Source organism: Balaenoptera acutorostrata, chromosome 3 (assembly GCF_949987535.1).
Source record: "Balaenoptera acutorostrata chromosome 3, mBalAcu1.1, whole genome shotgun sequence".
NCBI lineage: Eukaryota > Metazoa > Chordata > Mammalia > Artiodactyla > Balaenopteridae > Balaenoptera > Balaenoptera acutorostrata.
The window spans coordinates 78,774,775-78,802,748 of record NC_080066.1 but is presented as its reverse complement, the minus strand read 5'-3'; the positions used below and the strand labels follow the sequence as shown (position 1 = coordinate 78,802,748).

At 40.3% G+C, this 27,974-nt stretch overlaps 1 protein-coding gene across 1 annotated transcript in view; it reads left to right on the top strand.

The window, feature by feature from the left end:
• The first annotated feature begins 1,684 nt into the window (after window positions 1–1,684).
• AQP9 (aquaporin 9) overlaps window positions 1,685–27,974 on the top strand; it is a 38,738-nt gene continuing 12,448 nt past the window's right edge. The window contains exons 1-2 of the mRNA XM_007165942.3: window positions 1,685–2,007; window positions 25,505–25,631. Coding sequence (XP_007166004.1) covers window positions 1,897–2,007; window positions 25,505–25,631 — 238 coding nt within the window. The 5' untranslated portion in view covers window positions 1,685–1,896. The remainder of the gene's footprint in view (window positions 2,008–25,504; window positions 25,632–27,974) is intronic.

The window sequence follows — 27,974 nt, the reverse complement described above, 5'->3', positions numbered from 1 at the left end:
CTCTCTCACCTCATCCCAGCTTCCCCTTCCCCTTCCCTGTGTCCTCAAGTCAATTCCTCTACATCTGCATCTTTATTCCTGTCCTGCCCCTAGTTTCTTCAGAACAATTTTTTTTTTTAGATTCCATATATATCTGTTAGCATACAGTATTTGTTTTTCTCTTTCTGACTTACTTCATTCTGTATGACAGACTCTAGGTCCATCCACCTCACTATAAATAACTCAATTTCATTTCTTTTCATGGCTGAGTAATATTTCATTGTATATATGTGCCACATCTTCTTTATCCACTCATCTGTTGATGGACACTTAGGTTGCTTCCATGTCCTGGCTATTGTAAATAGAGCTGCAATGAACATTGTGGTACCTGACTCCTTCTGAATTATGGTTTTCTCAGGGTATATGCCCAGTAGTGGGATGGTATCCATAACTTAACCAGGAGTTACAGTCAAAATGCTCATTCCTGTTTTGGCTCTGCAATGGCATGCCCTCAGGCAAGTTATAATCTCTTTAGGCCTTAACTCTTGATTTCACCTACAGACTAGGTACGTCTTCTGTCCTTGAAATCTCTACAGCTGTTTTTTCCAGGCCCCTCTTCCGGCCTGCTGCCTCAACTGGGAATGACTGTGGGCCTCCTGCAAAGATAGGGGAGGGTCTGAAACAGAGCAGGCTTTTCTGTGGGAGGACTGGGAGGAAGCACACAGCAAGGGTACTAATTTCATGGGACTGCCTTGGTATTCAGAAACAACTGCTGGATTCTACTTCTTCTCACAAACTAGTTTTGAAAAACAAGGCTTGAATATTTGACATGATGAGAAGCTAGTCCTGAACACAGTTTGTTGCCTGTAAGGATGTTAATTCATCAAACTTAAAAGATACAATCTAGGAGCCTTGTTTAGGCATCTTTACTCCCTTTCTTGTTTAATTGGGGTGACATATACTCAGATTGATCTCCTTCTGGCTTAGTGATCTCCAAGCAGTATAGACTTTCAAGTTACTATTGTTTACTTGCTACGTATTTTGCTTAAATATTTCATGGTAAATGAAGGAGAGTAACTTGGTTTTCAAACTAGAATGCTTCTTAAGAAGTTGGCTTCTCCATCTTTCTGATTCTTGATCCCAAGCTATCCTCAGTAGATGAACCCCAGCTACAGTAACCGAGGAGATCCCATCCTGTCCTACAGACTTGCCATGTGAGACTTGGAATGGTCTCTCTGTACGTTAATTTCTTCATCTCTAGAAGGAATGCAGTGGTTCTTAACACCCTCAGGGAGGTGTAATTAAATCACTGAAATGTTACTGGAAGAAAAAAAGAGTGATTAATCTTGTTGAACAACATGTCTTATTTTTCTTCTTGTTCTCCAATTTGCATGAAAGCTCCTTCAGAAAAGAATGTTTACATTAGATGTGTATATACCTGATCTGACAATTCCAAACTACACCTCAACCAACCAATTCTGAATAGGAAAAAAAAATCAGAAGCTTGCAATTGTGCAACATGTAAATCTCTCCTGGACTGGAGCCCATCGCTGTGGTTTGGCAACGCAACCAAAACATCTCTCTTCTCATCTCTTGAAAAAAAAACCCAACAGAGAAAAAAAAATACCTTGAAAATAAAGGTAATGATTAATCCATCAGGTACAAAAAGGACTGTTTTCAGGATTTCAGGTTCTAATACGCCATTTCAAATAAACAGCAGCAAACAGGGAATGACAATTTCACCAGAAGAGGATTAAGCCACAGGCTCTAATTGGGACTGGATTTGTACAGCCATATTATCTAATCAGGCATCTCCAGGAATCTGTGAGCAGTTGTTAAAACTTCCATGTGCCAGTGAAGTAGGGACCAGAAGAAGCAGGTATTGGTGAAAAGAGTGGTCCTTGTAGAAGCCCCAAGATGCAGCCTGAGATGGAACAAAAGAAAAAAAGCTTGAAGCAGAGACTGGTCTTGAAGAGCAGCTTAGCTAAAGAAATGCTCTCCGAGTTCTTGGGCACATTTATAATGATTGTGAGTATTTTCTGATTTCTGTTATAAAAAAATAACAAAAAGTTATTTTTGTCCATAAACTTTGTACATTAAAAGTTCTTTGGTAATGTACAGCATGGTGACTACAGTTAATAATATCATATTACATATATGAAAATTGCTAAGAGAGTATATCTTAAAAGTTCTCATCACAAGATAAAAAAATGTGTAACTATGTATGGTGATGGATATTAACTAGACTTATTGTGGTGTTCATTTCATTATATAAACAAATATTGAATTAGTATGTTGTACACCTGAAACTAATAAATTGTTATATGCTAATTATACCTAATTTTTTTTAAAGTTCTTTGCATTGGGTAAATACATAATACTTTAGGAGACTAAGCCAACACTGAGAAACAAATGTGAATTCAAAAAATGGAACTAGTGTAAAATAAGAGAGAGCAATACGTTTTCTGGTCTCTGAAAACCTCTTTGTACCTGATTTGTTCAAGTATTTTCAAGGTGTTATGGACAATTTCCTACATTCCCTCTTGACCATCCTCACCCCTCATCTATGGTGACTTGTTAGGCGGGGGTAGTGTGGGGGAGAAGGGCATTGGAAGGAAAAGAGAGAGAAAATAAAAGTCCAAGATTCTTCTGATTCTCATCACTCTTTACTGGAAAATCGCCCTCAGGGAGACAGAAACCCTGGGGTCATGTTACTTGACAATTTGGTCCCAAAGGGGAGAGTGGTTGCTGCCCCAGGCCTAACTTCCGTCCTCAAGGTGACCTGTGGTACAGAGAAGTGAGGCAAATTCACTTACAATTCTAAGTGCTCTGCAAACAATACAGAAGAGGAAGTGAACTAAACATCTATGTATTTTGTAACCAAAAAAGTTAAAACCCTATTTCTTTTTTTTTTTTTTTAAATTTATTTATTTATTTTTACTTTTGGCTGTGTTGGGTCTTCGTTTCTGTGCGAGGGCTTTCTCTAGTTGCGGCAAGCGGGGGCCACTCTTCATCGCGGTGCGCGGGCCTCTCACTATCACGGCCTCTCTTGTTGCGGATCACAGGCTCCAGACGCGCAGGCTCAGTAGTTGTGGCTCACGGGCTTAGTTGCTCCGCGGCATGTGGGATCTTCCCAGAGCAGGGCTCGAACCCGTGTCCCCTGCATTGGCAGGCAGATTCTTAACCACTGCGCCACCAGGGAAGCCCCAAAACCCTATTTCTTAACAAGAACCTATTTCATGATCCCATCCTGTCTAAGTAATGGAAAGTGGCTTTTAGCCATTCACTATTCTACTCATGCAAATAGTATTGTGTCTTCCCCTACTATTCAAGGTGGGAGCTAAAGAAATAATATCTTAATACTGTATGCTGAAAAGTTAAACTTTGTATCTTCTGGCTAAAGCCAATAATTTCCTGAAAGGTTTGATTTCTATTTATACTGTTCTAAAACAAACCCTGATGAAATCTTTCATGGTGAGTATAATCTTCAATTTTGTTGAGGCTTGTGGGGATGTGTAAACAAGAAACTTCTGCAAAAACACAATTTTTAATATACATGTAAATTAAAAATTTAATTTTTAATAAATCTACATGGTTTTTCTCAAAGGTAATTCAAAGTAATTGTTTCTGCTTTATTAGAAAATGTGCATTTTGCCTTACTTTCTCTAGTAAAAAGCTTTGCATGTTGACAGGGCATGGAGCAAAGGGAGCACTGAAAAGATGACAGAGTATATGCAGGACTCACTGGTCTTTCATATGTAAAATTAGTTTTCCCCCAGACACTGGGAGTCTGATGCCATTTGCCTCCCTCTTCTCGAAAACTGCTCTTAAGGGAAGCATCTCAAGCTCATTCGCACTGTGGTATAAATGACTAATAAGGGCTACTGGTAGCACTAAGGAAAGAGCAAGTCCATGAAAAATTCTCTGTAGACTACAACTAAAAACAACAATAATTAAGTCATAAGCTAAAAAACTAGCTCTAATTTGGCCTTTTAGACATTGGGATAGGTAGGCCTTTATGCCTTTGCTAGTGCCAGGGAGAAAGTTTGCAATGCATCTTCCCCATCACAGAAGAGGTTTAGAAGCGTTGAGCTGCAAAGGTAGGGAGTATGTGTTAAGTACCTACCATTTGTTAGCTTCTTTACCTACATTTGTTTAATCCTTATGGTAGCTGCATTACGAAGACTTTATTATCACCCATAAACAGCTGGAGAAGTGAGGGCTCAAACAGATGAAGTAACTGGCCAAAACTGGGAAAGCAGTGAACTGGGATTCTTTCTAATTCTAGAGGCTACGCTTTCCACGTACTTCCACCCATTGCTGGAATTCCTTTGGCAATGTCCTTGATAGATAGATAGTAAATCAGACTCTGCTTTAATATTTCCACAGATTGGAGCCTTGAGTTAGTACTGTGGGCATGGGAGTTTAATTGATGAGCACCTGATGAGACCAGACCATTAGTTGTGCCACTAAGCAGAAAAGACTACTCAACTCAGATGGAGGGTTTGAGGTGAAGGCAGAAAACACACTTCTCAGCCCCCTGCACGTGGGCCCATGGTGTGCGGGTTTCAAGTTGCAGATTAAATATCCACTACATGTAAAATTCCTAACATAGGATGCTCATTACATGCTAGCTCCCTTACCCCTCGATCCTTCTGCTTTTACTTGAGCGTCTTTGTAGTATTTAAAAACAGCTGCTTTGTCCCCTCCTGGGCATCGTGCCCATGCCTTTCCCTAGCACGGACTACGGAACTCTGCCCATACATATATGGGACCCCGTCAATGTGTGTTGAATTAAATAATTCCTTTTAGGGGCTGAACTTCCCAAGATCTCTCATCATTTTTCAAAGGAGCTATGTTCACTCGTCGCTTTTTTGTGTACCCTCTTCTCTCTCCAAACATTTCAGGATTCTTTTTTTTAATTTTATTTATTTATTTATTTATGGCTGTGTTGGGTCTTCGTTTCTGTGCGAGGGCTTTCTCCAGTTGCGGCAAGTGGGGGCCACTCTTCATCACGGTGCGCGGGCCTCTCACTATCGCGGCCTCCCTTGTTGCGGAGCACAGGCTCCAGACGCGCAGGCTCAGTAATTGTGGCTCACGGGCCCAGCTGCTCCGCGGCATGTGGGATCTTCCCAGACCAGGGCTCGAACCCGTGTCCCCTGCATTGGCAGGCAGATTCTCAACCACTGCGCCACCAGGGAAGCCCTCAGGATTCTTTGATACAGAGCTCATCCTGTTGAGGATGCTGAGGTGAACAGCCCAGCAAGCAGCCATATTTCCTCTTGTGGTGGAAGGGCATCCTTCCAGGCCTGGACTTATGAGTAGGTAGCATCTACTTGTGTATTGTGAAAGATCCTACATTTTTTTTCTCACCCCATCAAGCTTGTACATTAGACAACCTATCTTTTGGCATATCTAAGAATGAAATAATGCAAGTACTTTTGCTAAAAGTAACACCTTTGATCTGTGCCCTGAAGAGAAATAGAAAGGGCAGAGGCCTGGGACACAGGATTTGGAGGGCAGAGGGGAGTGGGCATTGCAGGAGGGAGGGAGGAAATGAGATGGATGGAGAAATTTCAGACCCCACCATGTTTCCCACATGTGATCCTGCCTTCATGACTTTATGACCAAACTTCTCTCTTTGACAGAGTCACCAAGTTCGTCACTCTGTTTCTGGAACGGTTTTCAGATATGCTGGCTGTAGAAATTCTGGGGCTTTAAAATGATTGTTACAAAGTGTCCTCAGATCTTGGAATAGGTCTATTCCATACTAGGGAGCTTTTGAAACAAAAGAATATAGGGTAAGCTGGGACGAAGTGAGAGAGTAGCGCTGACAAATATACACTACCACATGTAAAATAGATAGCTAGTGGGAAGCAGCCACATAGCACTGGGAGATCAGCTCGGTGCTTTGTGTCTACCTAGAGGGGTGGGATAGGGAGGTTGGGAGGGAGATTCAAGAGGGAGGGGATATGGGGATATATGTATATGTATAGCTGATTCACTTTGTTATACAGCAGAAACTAACACAACATTGTAAAGCAATTATACTCCAATAAAGATGTTAAAGAAAAAGAAAAGAATATATGGTTAGCACTTAGAGTTCTTAAAATTAGCCAGTTCTTAAAATAAGTCTGCTTTGCAGGGTGTAATTCAAGACAATTCTGGTCTACTACATTATTTATCTGGAGTTCCCAGAGACTGGTAGGACAACTATGAGATAAGAGTGAGGTGAATGTCCTTGGCCCATCTCACTGATGGGGAAGCTGAGGCATGGGCTGATGCAGTCATGTGTCCTAGGAGTCAATATGGAGCCCAGTTGTCATGCCTCATGCACGTACATGGCCTTGGGTTTCCACTGTGCTTTTCCTCTAAGAGACATAGAGTGTTTTTTCATCTGGACTGTTGCTTACTTATATAACTCTCCTTGGATATATATATATATATATATATATATATATATATAGAGAGAGAGAGAGAGAGAGAGAGAGAGAGAGAGAGAGAGAGAGAGAGAGAGAGAGAGAGAGAGAGAGAGAGAGAGAGAGAGAGGGAGAGAGAGGGAGAGAGAGAGAGAGAGGTGATCAACTCTGTATCGGCAGATGGGAAAACAGATGTAACACAATCAAGAGGTTCACCCAAGGTCACCCAGCCCATGAACACAAGAGCTAGGCTTGATATCTTGAGTTCAGTCATTCCTAATATACCAGTATTTAATGAAAATTAACTCATTTCATGTGAAAGTCCAAGAGAACTTTACTAATTTTATAGCCTAAAATACATTAGACAGTAGAGTGTCAGAAGATTATTATATAGAACAGACACAATTATGACAGGAAAATTTTACAGAAGATCTATTAGCATGAAGTTTTTGGACCTCTTCACCACCTACAAACACGTGCAAACCTCCTGTAACACCAGGATTCTGAGGTGGTTCAGCCATCTCTTCATGGCTCTAATGAACACGTTGGCCATGGAAAGCACTGTGTTTTTCCCTTAATACTTCTGTATTTTCTAGATACTCCATGAGACCAGTCTGTGACTCAGAGCAAAGGACCTAAAGGGAAGTGGCCCTCAAGAGACTTGGTAACTCTTCTCTCTCACTTTCTGTCTCGACAGCCCCCTGCCCTCTATCTGTCTTCTATCTGCTTGGTTCTAGCTTATGGTTTTGCAAAGCTGTGCCCCACTCCAAGCCTGGGACGTCCATGACTGAGGGTCCCACGGAGCTGGAGCTGTAGGTTTGCTGACTGATGATAGGCCAGAAGCCTCTGCTGGTCTCGGATGGCTTGTCTGCCAGAGACATGGAGGGATGCTCTGTCCTCGGGCCCTCACACACTGGGATGAAGTAGTCTCTGTTGTCTGGCCCCTGCATCTTTCAGATGAGGAAACAGAGACCCACACGCTTGCTCACAGAATTCTGTCAAAAGCTCTTTCTACCACAGCAGGACATCAGAGAGAACATCCATGGCCAACCCTACCTGCTTCTTTTATTTACTTATGATTTATGTCCAGTACTCTGCCTTTCATGGATCTGTACTTCTGCATCTGGGTGTTCTGTCACATTAAGAAAGTCCAAGTTTCTAAATCTGAACTGTGAAAGAACCAAACACGAGCTCTTATGTGGGTTCTTGCCCTGTGCCTTCAATGGAGCGTAGAGGGGCCTGAAGCGGAAGGTTCTCTCACTCCAAATACAGTTATGTGATGAGGACAAAAGATGGTGAAGAGCATTAACACTCAATTTAATCTTGGAAAAATCTAGTGAGATAAGGAAATTGTTCTTATTTTACAGGTGAGGAAATTAAGGCTTAGTATGATGGAACATCTTGCCCACAGGCAAATGTGTGGTGGAGCTGGATTTAGAATCAAACCTCTCTGGTTTCTCTTCATTCTTGTGCATGCTTTTGAACTTTTATTACTGCCGCCCATGACAATCTATGCTACTGTTTCGGATGTTTTACAAACTTACATGCGTGGCTTCATAACTTGTATACCTTCTACAATTTGAAGGTATACAAATGTCAAAGACGTTTTTTGAGATTAATCTACTTGGGGACATGTAGATGTAGGTAATTCATTTTAACTGTTGTGTAGTACGGCAGGTGTATATATCCATTCGCCTCGTGAACTGTTATGTTGTTTGCAATGTGCTACAATTACCAACCCTGCTGTTATGAACATCCTGTACAGGTCTCCCGGTACATGAGTTCCTCTTGAGTACATCCTTAGAAGTGAGTTTTGTGGCTTAGGACATGTCTACCTTCACCTTTATGTGCATTGTAACATTGCTCTCCAAAGTGGTTTCAAATTTATACTACAGGCAGCAACATAAGAGTCCCCATCTCCATACATTTCACCAACCCTTGATACGATCCAACTTCTATATTTTTGTCCATTTGATATGTAGGAAATAGAAGTTCACTAGCAGTTTTAATGAATTCCTAGTGCAGTTGATCTTTTCATGTTTACTGAACCTTAAGATTTTTCTCCTCTGGAAATTAATCTCAAATAAAAGATTAATTGACTGGAATTGCATTGAATTTATAGTATTCTGGATAGAACTGACATTTTAAAATATTGAATCTTCTCACCCATGAATAGTTCCTCATTCATAGGTCTGCTTTTATATTTCTTTCCAGAGTTTTATAATTTACTTGGTATTAGTCATATATATTTTTGTTTGATATATTCTTAGCTACTTTATGGTTATTATCACTATTGTGAATAGTACCTTTTAAAAATTATATTTTCTAATTGGTTATTACTAGGGTTTAAGAACAATATTGATTTTTGTATATTGATTTTACATTCAGCAAACTTGGTAATTCTCTTATTAATTCAAATAAGTTTATAGATTATCTTGGCTATTCTGTATAGATCAAGGCCATCAAACTTGAGTGCCACTAGCCATATGTGTCTATTTAAAATTAATCTTAAATAAAATTAAAAATTTAGTTCCTCAGTTTTCCTAGTTCCACTTCATGTGCTCAAGAGCCATATATGACTACTGACTACCATATTGGACAACACAGATATAGAACTTTTCTCTCATTGAAAAATGCACTATTGGACTGTGCTGACACAGATAATACTTTTTTCTGAGAATATGAGAGTTTTTATTTTCTTTCTTTTTAGTCCTTAAATTGTTAATTTCTTCTTATCTTATTATAGTGGTTAAAACCTCTTGTTCAATGTTATTAGAAGCTATAATTCCGGCATTCTTGTTCTATTCCCAACTTTCAAAAATCTGCTTCTGGTATTTTACCATGAAACATGATAGTTTCTGTAGGTTTTTGGTAGACATTCTTGATTTGAGAAAGGAAAGTCCTGTCTGTTCCTTATTTACTAAAACTCTCATTAGGAAAGATTGTTGAATTTTTAAAAAATACCTTTCTACATCTATTAAAATAAGCACAAGGGCTTCTTTTCTTATCTGTTGATAAAGAAAATTACATTGATAAATATTTTTGGGTTAAATCATCATTACATTCCTGAGATTAATTCTCACCTACTCATGCAGAATTTAGTTTGCAGTGTCTTACTAAGGATCTGGACTATAATTTCATTTATTATTATATTGCCCTTGTCTAGTTTTATTACCAAGGTTATATTAGCTTCATGAAATGTTTTGGAATTTTTCCCTTTTTATGTTTTCTGGAACATTTTGTATAAAATGAGGATTATGTTTCTTAAAGATTACTTAGCATGTGAACTGAAAAAGGGAGAAAGAGAGAGAAAAAGAGAGAGACATGTGTGAGAGAAGGTTTCTCTAAAGCTATGTCTCATTTAGATTTTCTATTCTTAATTCCATTTTGGCAATTTATTTTTTTCCTAGGGAACTGTACTTCATTTGTTTTCAAATGTAGTTTTTCAAAATTGTTAATACTTTCAAAATTAATATAGTGAAAGCAGTAATTCTGAGAAGATTTTTCATAGTATTTGCTTACAGCTTTTAAAAATCTCTTCTGTACCTGTGGTGATGCCCTTTCTTTAATTTTTAATGTGGTTTCTTTGTTTTCCACTTAGTAGTTTCTGCTTTGACCTTTCTTGTATTCTCCCATTGAGTTGATCAGCTTTCTTTGTTTCTCCCTTTTCTCCTCTGCTTACACTATTCTTTAAGTATTTATCCTTACATTAAAAAAAAATGTAATATTGCATTCACAAACTTTAAAGTGAATTTATATCTCTTTCCTTCTGAACAACACAAAAACTTTTTAAAAGCCTCATTGTAATCAACCACTCCTTCTTATGCCATTGTTATCAATATTCTACTCTCATTTTTCTTAATATTAGTGTTTTTAAGAGTGAATACTTATTTAAATTTACTATCATTTACCGGTTTACTTGCTAATCATTACTGCATCCATTCATTACTTTCTTTCAGGTGCAATTTTCTTTGTGCAATAAAATAAACTTTCTTAAGGAAATTTTTCAGGAAGGGTGTGTGAGGGATAAACTTTCTCAGTCTTTGTTTGCCTATGTCTTTATTTCATTCTCAAGGTTCAATGATAAATTAGTTGATAAATTTTAGGTTGATGATTGGTTTTGTTTATCATTTTGCAGGTGTCATCCCAATGTCTTTATTATTGCTATTGACAAGTCTGTTACTGGTCTAATTTTTGTCCTTAATAACCTGCATTTCTCTGCCTACTATTACAAGTTTCTTTTTTTTCCTGAAACTTCACTATGACTAGGAATGAATCTTTGTAGTGCTCAGGATTCATTGTTCATCTTCAATGTAAAGATTTGCAATTTTCACCAATTCTAGAAAATTCTCAGCTTATCACCTTTCCTCTCCTCCAGACTATTTTCTCCTTTTAGAATTCCTATTATATTTGTATATATGCTTGACCCTCTCACTTTTTTCTATATGTCTCTTAACCATTCTTTCATAAATCTATCTCAACCTCTCTATGATGAATTTTCTGTAGTGTTCTCAAATCTGTCTTCTGATTCACTAATTTCCTATTCAGTTATATCTAGTCTTCTGTTTAATACATTCATTAAGTCTTCAGTTTCATTAATATGTTTTCATTTCTAGAAGTTCTATTTGGTTCTTGTACTTAATTGCTTTTCTTTTCCCTCCTTATGGGTTTATTTTTAATCTGCTTAACTTACTAAAGCCTAACATATTTACAGTATTTTATATTTTATTTCCATCATCTCAAGTTTTGGAGTTGCTAATCATCCTGCTTATTTTATCCACTGTCTCATTCACAAAGGATCATTTCCTTTAGTGTTTTGTAAATTTGTATTGTAAGCTTTTCAGGAAGGTTTATTATTCAGTGTGGGAAATCTGTACGGCCTGAACTGTGGAGTTGCTCTTCCAGAACAGGTTTGCATTTGCTTTTGCTAGGGTGTCCAGGTATATCACCAACCAGAAATGATGACTGTGAGGTGGAAAACTGACAAAAAAGAAGACTGAAGAATGTGGGTGTGGTGGTAAAGAGCACTCACTCTAAAGAACAGCTCTCTGCTCCCTTTCTCCCACATGGGATGTGTGACCATGAGTGACTAGGAAACCCCATGCTTTCTCTAAATGAGGCTGATCCTCTTCAAGTCCTGAGACCCTGAGTCAGTATTGGTTGAAGGAAGGATTTTTCCTGCGGGCTTCCCCTTATCGTCAGTGAACATGAAGGGCCAGACTAACTTGGGAAATTTCAGAGTTCCAAAGAACCTGGGGACAAAAGTCTGTTCTGAGTCACTGATCTAAGGGCTGCAGACTCATAAAGCCAAATTTGATTCTGCCAAACAAAACTGTGCTTGTGATCCCTGAGTTTTAATTTTGACCCAGAAAACTTGCTATTTTCATTACTTTCAAAGGGGAAGTATTTTTTTTTTTTCATTTGTGTATTTATTTATTATTTTAAAGGAGACTTTACATTTTAGGCTGGCTTTCGATTTACAGAAAAGTTGGAAAGATAATACAGAGAGTTCCTGCGCAGCCCACACCCAGTTTCCCCTAATCCTGATACGTGTCTGTGAAACCCTTTTTTCACTCCTGACTTGCCCCCTTGTTTGAAATAGCAGTAGGGGAAGTATTTTTGTTTTGTACTTTCCAGAAGTGGAGTCGCTTAGCTTTTCTTTAATGACCAAGTTTTCTGCAACATGTTCTCATTACTTGACAAGAAAGGAGAACATGGGATGAAAGCAGAAGCTGGCTCCTCCTTACTCATCAGCCTTGTGATGTAGATATGGCAAAAAGTGAGGCCTCCGAGGAAGGGAAGCCTCACAGAAGTGAGACAACCCACAGAACATATCAAGATGCTGAAAGAGCCCAGCAGTGACTCCATGCATCTAGTGGGCACCTTATTTCACATCTGAGGTAGGACTGCTACGTTCACTGACCCTGCAAAGCAAAGCAAATGCTTTAAAAGAAAATATGCCAGCAAAATATGCACCGCCCCCCCCCCCTCAGCCATCTTGATAGATTGGCTGATATGCTCTAAGGTACAGGTCTGGGATGGTCAGCGAAGACCAAAAAGGACCCAAGGGCTTAGTCCCTCTCATCCTAGAATTGGCCCACATGGCTTAGACTCTGTGTAAAACTTTCTTAGCAGGAAACCTCCCCTCAAAACCTATCAACAGGTAATTGGTTAAAGAAATTTGGGTGCATTGCTGCAATGGACTCTTATGCAGCCATTAAAGATAATGGGGCCAACCTTTAAATGCTGATATAGAAAGACTCGCTAAGCTTTTAAAGTGAAAAAGCAGGCAGAAAATGTTATGTATAAAAATTCCCATTTGTATAAACACACACACATATACACACGTTTAACAGAATACACCAGAAAGTATTGATATTAGTTACCTACAGAGGATAAAATATGAAATCTGGGGTGGGAAGGACACGGATTCTTGTTTTTTTAATATTTACTTATTTATTTATTTTGGCTGTGCTGTGTCTTAGTTGCAGCACGTGGGATCTTTGTTGCAGCATGCAGGATCTTTAGTTGCGGCATGTGGGATTTTTAGTTGTGGCATGTGTACTCTTAGTTGCGGCATGCGAACTTTTAGTTGCGGCATGCATGTGGGATCTAGTTCCCGGACCAGGGATCAAACCTGGGTGCCCTGCATTGGGAGCATGGAGTCTTACCCACTGGACCACCAGGGAAGTCCCACGAATTCTTGTATTTTATCATATACCCTTTGTAACTGAAAATTTTTTAATGTTCATGTATATTTTCTTCACCTCTCTGCTCCCCACAAAAGAGCTCACTCAGCAGAATTTATCCCTTCCAAGTGATTTAGGGAGATGCTCAAACTGTGTTCTGAAGAACACTAGTTCTGTGAAATGCAGACAAGAACTACATGAAAGAAAATATGCTGTCCTTCCCAGATATGCTTTGGAAACACTGGGTTAAACCAAGCTAAGTAGTTTTCTTAACTGTAGGAGTTATCAGGCCTTTAATCTTCACTGTAAATTTCTAAGAGGGGACTAGAATATACAGTTGTCCCCAGACTTACTTGACCACAAGCCACTTTTTTTGAGGAGCACCTCACAGAACTGATAAACTGTGGAACACACTTTGGGAACTGCAAGCCCTGGAATGAACCTAAGAAACAAATCAGTGCCCCAAACTCCTCCATCTTCAGTGATCTTCCAGATTGAGAGTGACCCGAGGTATATTTGACTTTGTTGGGCCACTCTGAATAAAGAGAGAATTGCCCTCAGCAACCCCCCATCCACACCCAGCACACTCAGCCCCATGGTTATCCTGATATGAACACACACACCTTAATCAATAATTATAGTTTCTTATTCTGGCCCTGGGATCATGATCAAGCTCTTGTCCAAGCTAGCATTATTTGGGATGAGCTCAGGGAGGAGTGAATGCCTGGTGTAGATCAGAAAAGGAGAGCACTATTCTTTTCAGCCTAGTGGAAAGAGTGGAGTTTAGTCCTCTCATTTCTAAGGTCTGTGTTGGTTCTTGGTACTCTTTTCTATTTGGAGACCTATAAAATTGGCCATTTGCCCATTCACCTGTTTCTCAAATCTCAGATTCCTCTCTTTTGATGAACCTGCCTTAACATCATCTCTTTTGAAGTACAGCTGGTTCTTGAGAGGTGACTGATCGCATTCTGATATTATCTCAGGCTACATGCCACTCAATGCTTTATTTTTAACTGGAATGTCCAGATTTCAGTCTTGGTTCTTTGTGACCATTTTTGTTATGATTGAGAAAGTTTTATTTTCCAGTTGGAAAACTAACTGACTGGAAAGCCGTGCCTGAAGAGGCATTCTGTCCTAATAAAGAAACCAAGTAGCCCCACCAAGGTAGCAGAAGTTGTCTCAGGAGAAACACAGGACTGGGAATCAGAGAACCTGGCTCCCGATTCAGATTCTGCCACTTATTAGCTATAGGATTTTTTGTTAAGCCATCCAGTCTTTCATTTTTTAAATGAGGATTAAGTGTTGGGAGGAATAACGGAAGTAATAGAAGTGAGCATGCTTGGCCCACGGTATACAGGCTGTAAATGTTTGCTCATTCATCCACCCAGCGGCCAAAATTATGTGCAATCAAACCTGGGCTTTATCACTTACTGCCTGTGTGTATGTGAGGAATTCTCTTGACCTCTTAACCTCTCTAAGCTTTGTTTCCTGATACGTAAAGCAGAGACAGTTAAGAGGACTTGACTCATAGGGTCTTTGTGAGGATTAATGGGCTAATGTATGCTATTATACTCAATAAGTAGTATCTGTTATTGTTGTTCTTGTTGTTACTATTATCATTACATGTTCCAATGGACACAGTTACATAAACTAAATAGGTATATATAGACAGATGGAGTAGGAGGTGGGACTTCTGGTAACACATACCTACAGCACGGGCCGGAGGGACAAGGTTTGCAGAGACCAGTGTACTGACAGGTTGGGATTTGTTCTTCCTCTCCAGTTACAAAAGACACAACACTTACAGGGAGAGGAGAGCCTGTGGCAGGCCCCAAAATGACTTTCTTCTCAAGAATAGGACTGTATTTTCGGTCTCCCTGTTACTACCTCCCTAGATAAAGCTTTGCCCATAGTTATTCCTTCATTTGAAGGTAGCCAACAATCCTTCCTCCAGGAACTGGGAGGCTGTCCTGCGTCTCAGCCCAGGTAGGTTATACCCATGGTATCTGTGGGGCCAGGAAGTCACTGGCCCCAAGATCTAAATGGGTTTCACTTTCTAGGACTTAAGATGGTACTCAGTAGCCCCAAAGCTTATTGAGACCAGTCAGGTAAGATATCTGAGTGACATGGGCATGGTGGAGTTAGGGAGGAAGTGGACAGTGTATGCCATGTCTCGGGGGGGCATCTGCCACCCAGACCGTCTCCACTGTGGCTAAGCAGGAATGGGGTAAGGCTTTATCAGATATTCCAGTTTTTCGAGAATGGTCAGTAATCCAGAGTTCTATGTGTAATTTTTCTATTTTTTTAGTAAATTTATTTATTTATTTTTGGCTGTGTTGGGTCTTCGCTGCTGCGCGCGGGCTTTCTCTAGCTGTGGCGAGCAGGGACTACTCTTTGTTGTGGTGCGCAAGCTTCTCATTGCGGTGGCTTCTCTTGTTGTGGAGCACGGGCTCTAGGCACGCGGGCTTCAGTAGTTGTGACTCGTGGGCTCTGGGGTACAGGCTCAGTAGTTGTGGTGCACGGGTTTAGTTGCTCCGCGGCATGTGGGATCTTCCCGGACCAGGGCTCGAACCCATGTCCCCTGCATTGGCAGGCGGATTCTTACCCACTGCACCACCAGGGAAGCCCAATTTTTCTATTTTTAAATACTGGTAACAATTTCTAAAATTAGAAAAAATCACCATGTGGGCAAAACAAAACACATCTTTGAGTCAATCCTACTCATAGGCTGTCTTTAGCCATGGACCACCAGTTTGTGACTCTGCCCTGAAGGTGTCCTTAACCACATTCTACAAAGACAAAATATTTTCACCAGAAAAGCGCAAATGGAGAGATTGTGAGGGCTACTGTCCGATATCATTTGTTTACAGGAGGCCTGGCTATTAGAAATCTAAAGTCTACATGCAAGATTGTGGTCCTTTCCTTTTCCCATCCTACCCCCTGGTAAAATTGGTTGAGGCAATAGGGTGAAAACAATTTTATTTCTGGCAATATCAGAAGATAAATCTTCATCTTATATTATCGTAGTCAAGTTCCTCATGAGGCCAATCTGTTATACACTCATGTGATATATTAATATATCTTGGATTTAATAGTATTGTCAGGTGGCTCAATAATTTTGGGTATTAATCAAGTAATTCAAGAATTTGGGGAGACTTAAATGTCAAAATTTCCATCATCTAGTTAGTAAGGCTGAATTATAAAACCACATCCCCATGCACACGTTCCCTAGGCGTAAATACTTAAACCATTCACGAATAACAGGATTATAACATAAAAACGACAGGGAATCACTTCATACTGTTCTTGTGATTCTTACCAGTTCCCAGCTCCTACCTCTCCTACTGGTCTGTGAACTTTGGAGGCCCTGTGTCTGGTTTTTTGCATCCCTGTGACACTGGGCACTGTGCATGGCACTTAGAATTTTTTTATGTACATGAACAGGGAGGAATGGAAGAAGAAAAGTGAATGCCAAGTCCCAGTGAGAGGTATTTGTAGATTTGGAGATCTTCATTTTCCACAATTTGATTTTTTGAAAGACAGGCTTCTGAAGTACAAATCTGGACAAATGACTTATTTGGCTCAGGTACACTTGAGGGCTGTTTATGTAAGTGAAGGAACATGAACTTTGGACGGAAATGTTAATTTTAGGTTCAAAATGATCTTCTCACTAGCTATAGTCCTCAGCCAAATTACTTAATTTCTTTGACCTAAGTTTTCTTTAGATGAAAACAGCAGAGTTTTCCTCCCCCTTAGGTTATTATTGGGACTAAATGAGATTATTTATAACATATATATATCTATATATATATGTGGGTGGGTGGGTATGTGTATACATATACACTCACCCACCTACACATAATACAACTCAGTTTATTTAAAATATAAGTGTTGCCACAGATATGACCTTTTAATGCTGACTTCTGTTTTATGAATATTTACATCATTTAATGACAAATTATCTACTGAAGAATACTTTTCATTCAAAATATATTCCTTACCTATTTCCAAGAAGACCTGCAGCAACATAAGGTAAATAGTCATACATGGTTCATGTCTTGGGTCACATTGTTGCTGCCCACAAGGCACATAGCAAACATGACCCAAACTGACATTACTGGATTAAAGGAGGATATTGGCTTCCTAGATACATTTTTAAAAGAACAATAGTAAATAAACACTAGCCAGGTGTGCTTTGGAGGTACTGGAGCAGTTTAGAATGGCCACCTGAGTTAGTTCTTTGGCTCTTTTTCAGTAAAATGTACTAACGGGGCACTTGGGGCGGACAGGGAGAGGTGGAATTGGTTGACTTCTTGAGTCTTGATGTTGTGAATAGGTTGAATGCTAAATAAGTGCCCTAAATTTTGGCCAGCTCCACAGGAAATCCACATGGCTCGTGGGTGTGGTTTGTAAGTGTAGAAAAGGCCTACCCCACCATTCTCTCAGCCCACTGACTCCCAGGAGTAGGCAGGTTTTGTCAGCATAGGGGGAGGAGTGTGATTTCTGCTGATGACTACAAGATTGGGAGACACTATGAGGAAAGAATACAAGCAAAAGAGAACAAGAGAGGAAAAGGTTTAACTCTGCCTTCAGGTCTAGTTTTCCCCGGTGAGCACTTGGTCATCTAGTGGAAGTTGTCTCTGCAAGGGGAGCTAGAAATCAAGCAAGTAGAAATCCATAAAAAAAGTTTTGCATAAACTAAAAAGTTGCACTTAATCACCAACATGTCTCTTTGATCTCTGAGAAAGGAAGGGAAATGGGGCTGAAAAGAATTTTTCTCTAGGTCATGGGAAGCTTTAGAGAAAAAGTACAAGTGTTGGGTATTTTTCTGAACTAGAGTGATCACATATGTTGTCAGCAGAAAAGCCACTTGTCCTGGCACAAAGAGCAGGGTCTACAAGGAGGCTTCCAAATGAGCTTCAACCTCAGTCTTTTTTCCTCAGACTGTATCTGGTCTACAGGGAGGCCTTTTATACTGGGTGGACGGTAACAGATGGTTGCTGCCTGGGCTCTCCAAATCCTTCAACATTCCCAGACAGCCTTTACTCTCAGTACGCAGATAGGAAAAATGGTGCCCCATCTCACTTCCTGTGGAAAACCCAGTGTCCTCCCTGAAAACTTCCATGAATTCTTGGGGGCACTGGTTGGTTCTGATGACCTCTTGCTCTGTCCAATATGTCATGGTTAGGAGCACAGTCCTCTGACTAAGACCTGGGATCAAATCCTGGTTCTGTCTACTTTATTTTTACTATGTAACATTGGGAAAATTGCTTGGCCTTTCCCAGCCTCAATTTCCTCATCCATAAAATGGAGATAATAATACTTCCCCTTCAGGGTGATCACAAGTTAATGGGATAATGATGAAGTAATACAGGTAAAGCACTTAGCATGGAAGTTGGCACAAAGCACACACCAAATAGATGGTAGCTGGTATTTGTATTCCTTTACTCACATTACCCTAAACAGATGAGTAAAGATAGTCAACATTTCATACAACCTTTATTCCAAAGTCTATGACAATGTTTCCCAAGGAGCTCCTTTCGACTTTAAAATTTTTTCAGGAGCTTTATAGGATAGAAACTGTTCTTTTAGTATCCATTAATTCTGAAAATACTGAAACAGAAAGGTAGATACAAGACATGTTAATTTTTTCCTTCTTTGGATAACGTTGATGTGCACAGGGAATCACAGACCTCTTGCAATAATTAGAAGGTTCCCAGGTGATCCCTGGCTCCAGGGTGCATGCATTTGCCAACATTTTGCTAAGTAATCCCTAACCTTCGCTAACTGCTTTTCTGAAAGGGCTCAGTTTTTACACACTCACTGAACAAATATTTTGAGTGCCTGTTTTGCACTGTGTTCTGTGCTCAGAACATCTTGGCTTTCAGTTTAAAGGAGGTAGTATATGCAAAGGGGATTTGAGAAGGCTCAAATGAAATAAAATCTGTGGACTCATTTTTCTCTCTCCTCATTTCCAGCATTTCATTGTATCCATTAATCAGCCTGTCATAGGGCTCATGGCTCAGTTGGGAACTACCCATCAGTCCCAAGTGGTATGTCTTAGAAATTACACCTCCCACTTTTTACATCTTACCCTCAAATTAACTTTTTCTCTTGAAAAGGCATTTTATGCAGGATTTTTTCCTGCTTGTTCAGATATTTTAATTTTTTTCATAAGTATTGTTTGAGCATGGAATACAAAGAAGCATGAGTGCCCTTGTGAACATTACAGCCTTGGTGGGGTGCCACAAGGCAAGGTGAAATAAAATGAAATGACGTTGTAAAGACATGGCAAAATAAGCAGAAGAGAACTTTGAGGGCTTCAGTTGCCAGAGAAAGCCCTAGGAAAAAGGTAGCATTTTAGCTCAGTGTTAAGAATAGATCGGTTTTGATTGGGAAAAATGCAGAAAAGATATTCTGCTGGAAGGTATAGCATGAGCGGGTGTGCAGAGGTGGAAATGAGTGTCATGAGTTCAAAGGACTCAAAGTGACTGGCTGATGCAGAGACTTATGCTGAAGAACCCTGGGCAGAAAGTAGCTGGGGATTGTGAGGCAAGGCCCTGAGTACCAGGTTAAGGGGCGATTCCTTATGCTGGCAATTCCTGAGCAATGGGGGTGGGAGAGTATGTATGTTGTGCTTCATCTGGCATGGTCACTGAGTAGGGAGACACTGGAAGTGGGGACACTTGTCAGAGGCCACAGAAGAAGACTCCAAAGATTTGGGAATGATTGACTATGGGTAGCCAAGAGAGAGAAGAGGAAGGAATACCAAAAGATTCCAGAATGTATGGCCTGGGTGACTGGGAATGACTGGGGGTACCTCACTCACCAATCAATCTTTTATAGGAGTTCTGCCTTTCAAATGTCTTTCTTCCTTTTCTACTGAAATTCTTTCTCCCACTCCTGCCATGCAAGGAACCTGATAACAACAGTATTTACCCCCTCCTCTTTTCTAGTGTTGCTTTACCACCAAAAGCACTAAAATACTGCCATCTATGCAACGACCTATCTTTCAAGAGTAATCACAAATATGCAAAACACCTTGAAGTTCTTGTCAGTTTCTCACTTCCCCTCTCCCCCAAAATTTTGATCTCATGTTTGGAATGAAATAGTAGCTATTTCTAATATCTGTCATAGATGTGTTTTTGCCCCCATTTTTATTGCCAGGCAGTGCATTAGTGGTTAAGTTCATGAGTCCCTTTGTTTTAATTTATTCACCCTGAATTGGGGTTTTCCTTTTGAGTTTATACCAAAGGCAATAATATCCTGCACCTATTACTGTCCTTTGCTGTTTAAATATTGCCTTCATTAAGGTTATCCCATTTGAACCTTTACTGAATCCTATGAAACAAGTCTGGCAGGTATTATTTTTTAATAAATGAGCAAGCTGAGGCTGAGAAATAACATGTTCATTTACACAGACACCAAGTGTCATAACTAGAAATAACATGTAGGATCTGGTTATTTAATTACTTCCAATATCCTAGATGCTGTTAAAAGGCAAAGAAGTTTATTACACAATCTTAAGCATCTTACAAAATTGCGAAAACCAGGCATTAATATGTGAACAGTTGAATTACATCCTGTGGTTAAGTGCTCCACTAGATAGCAATAGAAGCAAGGAGCAGAAGGTACATGATTAATTACCATGTCATACTGTGATGCACAAATAAGGGAGGACTGCCTATAAAATAGAAGACATTTGCAAACGATGTATCTGATAAGGGGTTAATATCCCAAATATGCAGAGAACTCATATAACTCAACATCAAAAAAACAAATGTGTATAGGACCTGAACAGACATTTTTCCAAAGAAGACATACAGATGGTCAGCAGACACATGAAAAGATGCTCAACAACACTAATCATCAAAGAAATGCAAATCAAAACCACATTGAGGTGTCACCGCACACCTGTTAGAATGGCTATCATCAAAAAGACAACAAATAACAAGTGTTGGCAAGGATGTGGAGAAAAGGGAACTTTCATGCACTGTTGGTGGGAATGTAAACTGGTGCAGCCACTATAGAAAACAGGATGGAGGTTTCCCCAAAAATTAAAAATAAAACTACCACATGATCCAGCAATTCCATTTCTGGGTATTTATCCAAAGAAAATAAAAACACTAATTTGAAAAGTTATATGCATCCCTATGTTCACTGCAGCATTATTTACAATAGCCAAGACATGGAAGCAACCTAAGAGTCCATCAATAGAATAATGGATAAAGAAGATGTGGTATGTATATACAATGGAATACTACTCAACCATAAAAAGAATGAAATCTTGCCATTTGTGACAATATGGATGGACCTCGAGGGTATTATGCTAGGTAAAATAAGTCAGAGAATCTAAAATCAAAATACATAAACAAATATAACAAACAGAAACAGACTCATAGATACAGAGAATAAACAGGTGGTTGCCAAAGGGAAGGGCGGTAGAGGGATGAGTGAAATAGGTGAGGGAAATTAAGAGGTACAAACTTCTAGTTACAAAATGAGTCACAGGGATGAAAAGTACAGCATGGGGAACATAGTAATACTGTAATAAGTTTGTATGGTGACAGATGGTAACTAGACTTGTGGTGATCATTTTGTAATGTATGAAAATAGTGAATCATTGTGTTTTAGGTCAATTATACTTTAATAAATAAATAAATATTTTAAAAATTACTAGGGAGAAATAAGCCAAAATGTTTATAATGTCTGTTCATAGGTAAAGGCATTGTGATTGGGTTTTTTTTTCTTTATATTTTTATATATTCCTCATATTCTCTCTAAGGAGCCTGCACAGGATTTTTGGTCTTAAATAATAAACATTTTTAAAAGCTTAAAAAAAATAAGGGAGGATTGTGTCCATTCCTGGGCTCCGTGCTTAAAAGGGGTGCTAACAACCTAGAGCTTATCCAGGTGAGACTCACTGGGAATCTGAGGAGCCCTAGGGATCAAAGGTGAAGGGACAAACATCCAGCAGAAAAGAACTCAGGGAGGACTTTTTGCTCCCTCTACTTAACGGAGTGTCTGGTGTATAAAAGAGGCTTCTTCTCTGAGGTCCCAAGAGTAAGCCAGGAGCTAATGAACAGAAGTTACAGGAAAAAAGGACTCCAACTTCATATAAGGGAGGACTCCCAAACCACTGGAACACCAAGAATATTTAGAACAAGCTACCTGATGTGGTAATGAGCTCCCTATTCCTAAAGGTAACCAACATGGGCCAAGTTAATGCCTATTAAGGATGTTGTAATTTGTGTGCTATTGAGTTCAGAACCAAAGTAGTGCTATGGCTGAGAGGTAGCATGATGCAGGGTTTAAGAACGCAGGCTCTGAAGGCTGTACATTGCTCACCCTTGGAACTCAGCCAAGCCACACAGAGACCATTTGTAGGTGTGTTGGCCAACCCACCAGCTGAGGCATCAGCTGACAGCTGACATCAACCACTAGACATGTGACTATGTGAGCCTTCAGATAATTCCAGTCTTTCAAGTTTTGAACCATCACATTTGATATCAAATGGAGCAGAGGTAAGATGCTCTACCAAACCTTGCCCAAATGACAGATTCACAAGCAAAATAAATGTTACCATTTTAAACCACTAAGTTTGGGAGTAGTTAGTTACATAGCACTGAATAACCGGAACACAATGTTTATGTGATCTTCTGAATTGCCATTGATCTTCAAGGCCACTTACAGGTACTGAGTCAAGTAGAAGGAGATATTATTTGCAGAAAGGGGCTCAGGTGTCTTGGGCTAATGAGAGAAGAGAAGGCTCGATGAAACTATTGGGAGAATATGAATGAGAAATGAACGAAGACTTTTGGGGGCACAGTGAAGACAAGATCCATGGCTTTGTAATACCTTCCCTCCCCTACATGGTTTTGTGATTTTTTTTACCTACCTGGAGAAGGTAGGTGCTGGATCTTGGCAAGAAGGTGGAAGAGACCTTGGAGGTCTGTGGATGGCATGCATATGGGTGGTGTACTTGGGAAACACAACACCCAAGGAAACAGAATAAAACAGGATAAACTAGCATATTATTGCCTGTTGGTATGTAAAGGAACCTTAGAGATTGTTTTCTAGATAAGGAAATCAAGATCAGGCATCTGGAAAACAACTAAGTATTAATTGTTCAGTATGGACAGTACAAGTGAATTTCAGAGAAAAGAGGTTAGGTTTAGTGAGAAGCAAGGGTGATGGGTCCAAAAAAAGATTTCTAGATAGGGAGACCAGAAAAACTGAGACAGGTTGGCTCTTTCTGTGTCTAAGAAGGGGGAAAGTATGGCAGTTCTTAAAGGTTAGAGCATGGAATCATGCTGGAAATTCCATCAGTAATACCATAAACAACAGTTCTCTCATTTTTTTAAGGAAAAAAAATTACAGTGGGCACACAGAAGAAGGAAACCAGAGTGGGTGACCAATTCCCTAGCAATCAGACCATGATTACATTAGAATATCCCAGATCTGCTTCCCTGGTGCTCTGAATGCAGGTGGGATGAAGCAGGCAAGGAAAGATACTAGCAGGCAATTACCTGTCTTCCTCATTGATTTTCAGGCTGTATGAATGTATTCAAAAATTAAGAAGCAATGATGTGAAGTTGGGCTGAAATCTTCTGAGTAACAATTTCTGACTAGGGTAACTAAAGTCCTTACCTTGTTCATTTCTCCTTCTGCTCCTTTCTTGCAGTGCACAGCATCAGTTATCCTCTCTAGAAAAGAACAAAAAAGCAATTTCAACATCTAGGGTATAAGAGGAGAGTATTAATCACAATGAAGTTTGACAGGACAGAAGCTTCCCCAGGTCCACTCAGGCCATTTAAAGCTTTTATGCCCCCTGTAGACAATCACAAGTGCGTGCACATCAGATCATAAAAGAGGGAAGAAGCTTATGTGGAAAAGTAGTAATAGCTCAGGACTGGCGAGTGTCTGGATGTGTCTCTTCTTACCCCTGGTTGTCTAAATCAGGTCATCTCAGCTGTCAGGAATTTTTTTTCCTTTTTTCAGAAGATGTTACCAAAATGCCAGCTAGCTTGGAAGTTGTGCCAGGTGCATTTAACTGGCTGCAAATTAAAAAGAAAGACAGCAGTGTGGTTTTAATTCTGACAGTTATTATAACAGATAGGGATCCTAGAAAAAAATAATGTCAAGCCTAGGTGAAATTGGTAGGCTGTGAAATGAACCCAGGGGATTTTTTTGTTTTTTGAAAAGGGAAAAGGGAACATGTTCCTGCTGCAACTTTATTTAGCTCTCAGTGCAGGGTCTGGAGTCTGTGATTAACGTCAAAGACAGCCCTGTGCGTGTGATATGCAGCCCCTGTGCTTCCCTTGAGATGTCAAGTCCTACTTCTCCCTACTGTCTAGCAGGTAGAGCTAAATCAATATATCTTAGAATCAGGGACTGGAGGGGATGTTAAAAGATCATCTAGGTAATTTCTCTGCCTTTAGGGAGGAGCAAACCAAAATCATTCTATATGTATTAAATATCCATTGTTTGTAAATTGTATTTCTCTGAAGGACTCCACAAATGAGTCCCAAGGGAGCTATTTAGAATTAATTCATCACTATCAGGAAATGGTTTATGTGCAACCTCTCGTATTTCAGGTTCAGACTTCCTTTCTCATCCTTTTGTGAAGAGACACAAGAGCTGGTTATTATCTTCCAGATAAGAAGTCTTCACATTCTTAATCTCTTGTTCCTTAAATACGTTTGTTTCTGAAACCTTTCTTCATATGCCCTTAAATAATATCCATTACTTGATGCTGAGCCCTCCCTCCAGTTGGTTGCTCTTCTTTAGTTATAAAACCCAAAATAGAACCTGTATTCTAGAAAAAGTTGTGGCTATTTGACATCTAAGAGCAATGATCTAATGATACTGCAGCCTAGAACTTATTCCTCCAGGACCACACTGGCTCTTTAAACCACAGAGTGACAAAGGCTGATGGTCATTCGTTGTCCTGTTGTTTTCCTACCAAGCTTGTATGTGACTGTTTCATCTTTCCCAATAACCCTCCCTCACCAAATGTTCCTTTCTTCCCCCCTTCCTTCCTCCTGCCCTTTCTTCCTTCATTCCTTCCTTTTGAGGTATAATTGACATACACCATTATCTTAGTTTCAGTTTTACAACATAATGATTTGATATTTATATATATTATGAAATGATTACCAAATTACTTGGTTTATAAATTCATACAAAATTTTAACACTGTGCAGTCTTAACAAAACTCATCCATAAGCCAGATGCAGCCTTGGGACCATCATTTTGCTATCTGTGCACAGCTGGAAGATTATAATTTGATTTGTACGAGGCCTATGGCAGTCCAATCCATGAGTGTGCTTGAAAAATGCTTCTTGTTACTCTGACTTTCCATTGTCTTTGATAGTGGCCATCTTCACTTACTTGTTGAGTTCCCTTTCATTCCAGGTCCTTGGATGTGGCTCTGTTGCCCAAGCTGTCCTCAGTCGAGGACGTCATGGAGGAATCATCACTATCAATACTGGATTTTCACTGGCAATAGTAATGGCCATTTATGTTGCTGGAGGCGTCTCTGGTAAGTAATAGAAATAATAATAATAATAGCTACTATTAACTCAACCATTCCAATATACTAGCGCAGTTCTGGGTACTTTACAGACCTTAATTTTTCTAGATCTCAACAGTCCTGCAAGAATATGTATTTGATTCTATTTTTATAGATGACAAAATTTAAATGGCCAGCAAGTGGCAAGTGACTGGCACAAAGGCAACATTTAGCAAAAGACAGAGATGAGGTTGGAACTCAGAACTGACTGATTCCTAAATCTGGCTACTGAATAGTATTCTTCATCTATCAATAGAATCTTTTACTAGCTCTACGCCACACTTGGAAACCACTTCCCAGATATGCTGTGAGTAGCCCAGTGAATATCACTCCAACAGAGGCAATTCCCTGGACCTTTATCCACAGCAATCAGAGAGAGCCTAGGTCATTTGCAAAATAGCTAGTGTGTTCATGGAGGTACAGGGCTAGTCAGAAGGTCTTGGTCCAATTCTGTCCTGAGTGGTAGGCTAATTAGAAGCCATTCTCAAGGTTCTGAGAAGCAAAATGAAATGATATTTAATACAGCCTGGGACCTTAGGAAGGAACTGTGGAAATGATCCACTTCCCAAAGGCTTGCAGAATCCTCAGCAGCCTTGTTTGGGGGCTCAGAGAACTAAGGCAAGACTGCTGGTGATAACGGAAGAAGGGACCCCCTGCATGCTGGGCACTGTATTGGGTGCTGTACATACTTTATCTCCTCTTACTTCTATAGCAGCACTCTGAGGCCAGTATTATTGTTCATTCTACAGAGAAAACTGGAGCTCCAAGGGATTGAGTAAATTGCCAGAAGTCCCACAGCTGGCAAAGAGACAGATCAAAGATTTGACCCAGGTCTATACGACAGCAAAGCACAGATCCCCATTATTATACAACATTTCCAGTGGTCTACTATGGGAAGGACAGTACAGGCAGGGCCTATGGGCAGTACGGTCCAGCTGGAGGATCCTGCAGTTGAGCTGGCTGGACTGGTGACAAGTACTGCCATTGGAGCACTAAAGAATGATTGTCCAGACCCCCACAGAGCATCCACGGGCTGGGCACTTGGAACAGTCATTTGCTAGCTGTCAGCCTTTCCATATCACAGGCGGACTCAGATCCTGGAGCAGACCAGGTTACAGATTCCCATACATGTGGTTTGTTTGGCATGAGCAGTGTTTCTGTTCAAACTCTTGCCGAGCCTTTGGTGTGATCCCAGCACTGTACTGCCTACCTAAGACACAAGAATAACCAGGGGAACACCCTGAATGTGCCAAGGCTTAATTACAGCTGCAGGCCTTCACACCAGACACAGAACACACTCCTGGCTTCAAATAAGCATGCAGGATGCTCCACTGCCTCCCCTCACGCTCCCAACTACATTCACACAGGTGTTGTTTCCACAAACCATTCAATATAAATGTAGGTATATTTTCAGTGATTTTTTTTTAAGGTGGAGATGTGGTTTTGCAGTATTTCACCTGCATAACACCCTGAATTAAACTTCATCAAATATTTACTTAGGATAAATTGGTCCCAGACCCTACCAATGTAGCTAACACCCTTTACCACCAGCGCTGTCAATGTCTGTTTGCATCCATTGGTATATTTCGAGTCACGATAGGAGGGGAAGTGACAGGGACCAGCAGGAAGGGGAAGAGGGAGTAAAGGATGGTGTGGAGTCTTCCCATCCGGCCTTTAGACTGGGATTAAGCCCCTGCGCTCAGAGGAGTAAGGGCCACAATTGATGGGACTGTTTGCACTAGAGGCTGTTTCTGGGCGAGGCTCGGGAGCTGTCCAAGTTGTTTACGAGAGACTGTGAGATCTCAAAATGCAAGGAGAGCAGTTTCTGAGCCTGGCTGATATAAGGTAGCATTGAGTTGGAAAAGGAGCTTATCTCCCCATCTCTGTTTGGAACTGATATTCAGGCTCCCTGAGAACTGGGGGGAACATGCACAGACAACACACTGGCCCACTGATGACATCAGTGCAGACTCAGTATTGGCTTCAGCAGGCCAGGAACAGGAGAGGAAGACTGTATAGGGGAGGTGACTTTCTCACAGTGGCTGCAGCTAACATGCTGGTTTGTGGGCATAGGTGAGGCCCTCTTTGGGAATTCCAAAAATAACCAATGTATATTAGGCATAAACATAAATGGGATCCCACTTTGTGGTCCAAACTGGTAAGGTCAGCTGACATCTGGTTGTGGAACATAAAGCATTACCTTACTGCATGGCAGTTACCACACCCTGCTCCCTCGTGAACTTGCCAATAGTCTGGCAATCCAATCTGGCCAATCAGAACTCATAATGCCCTAATTATGCACCATCCCCCACG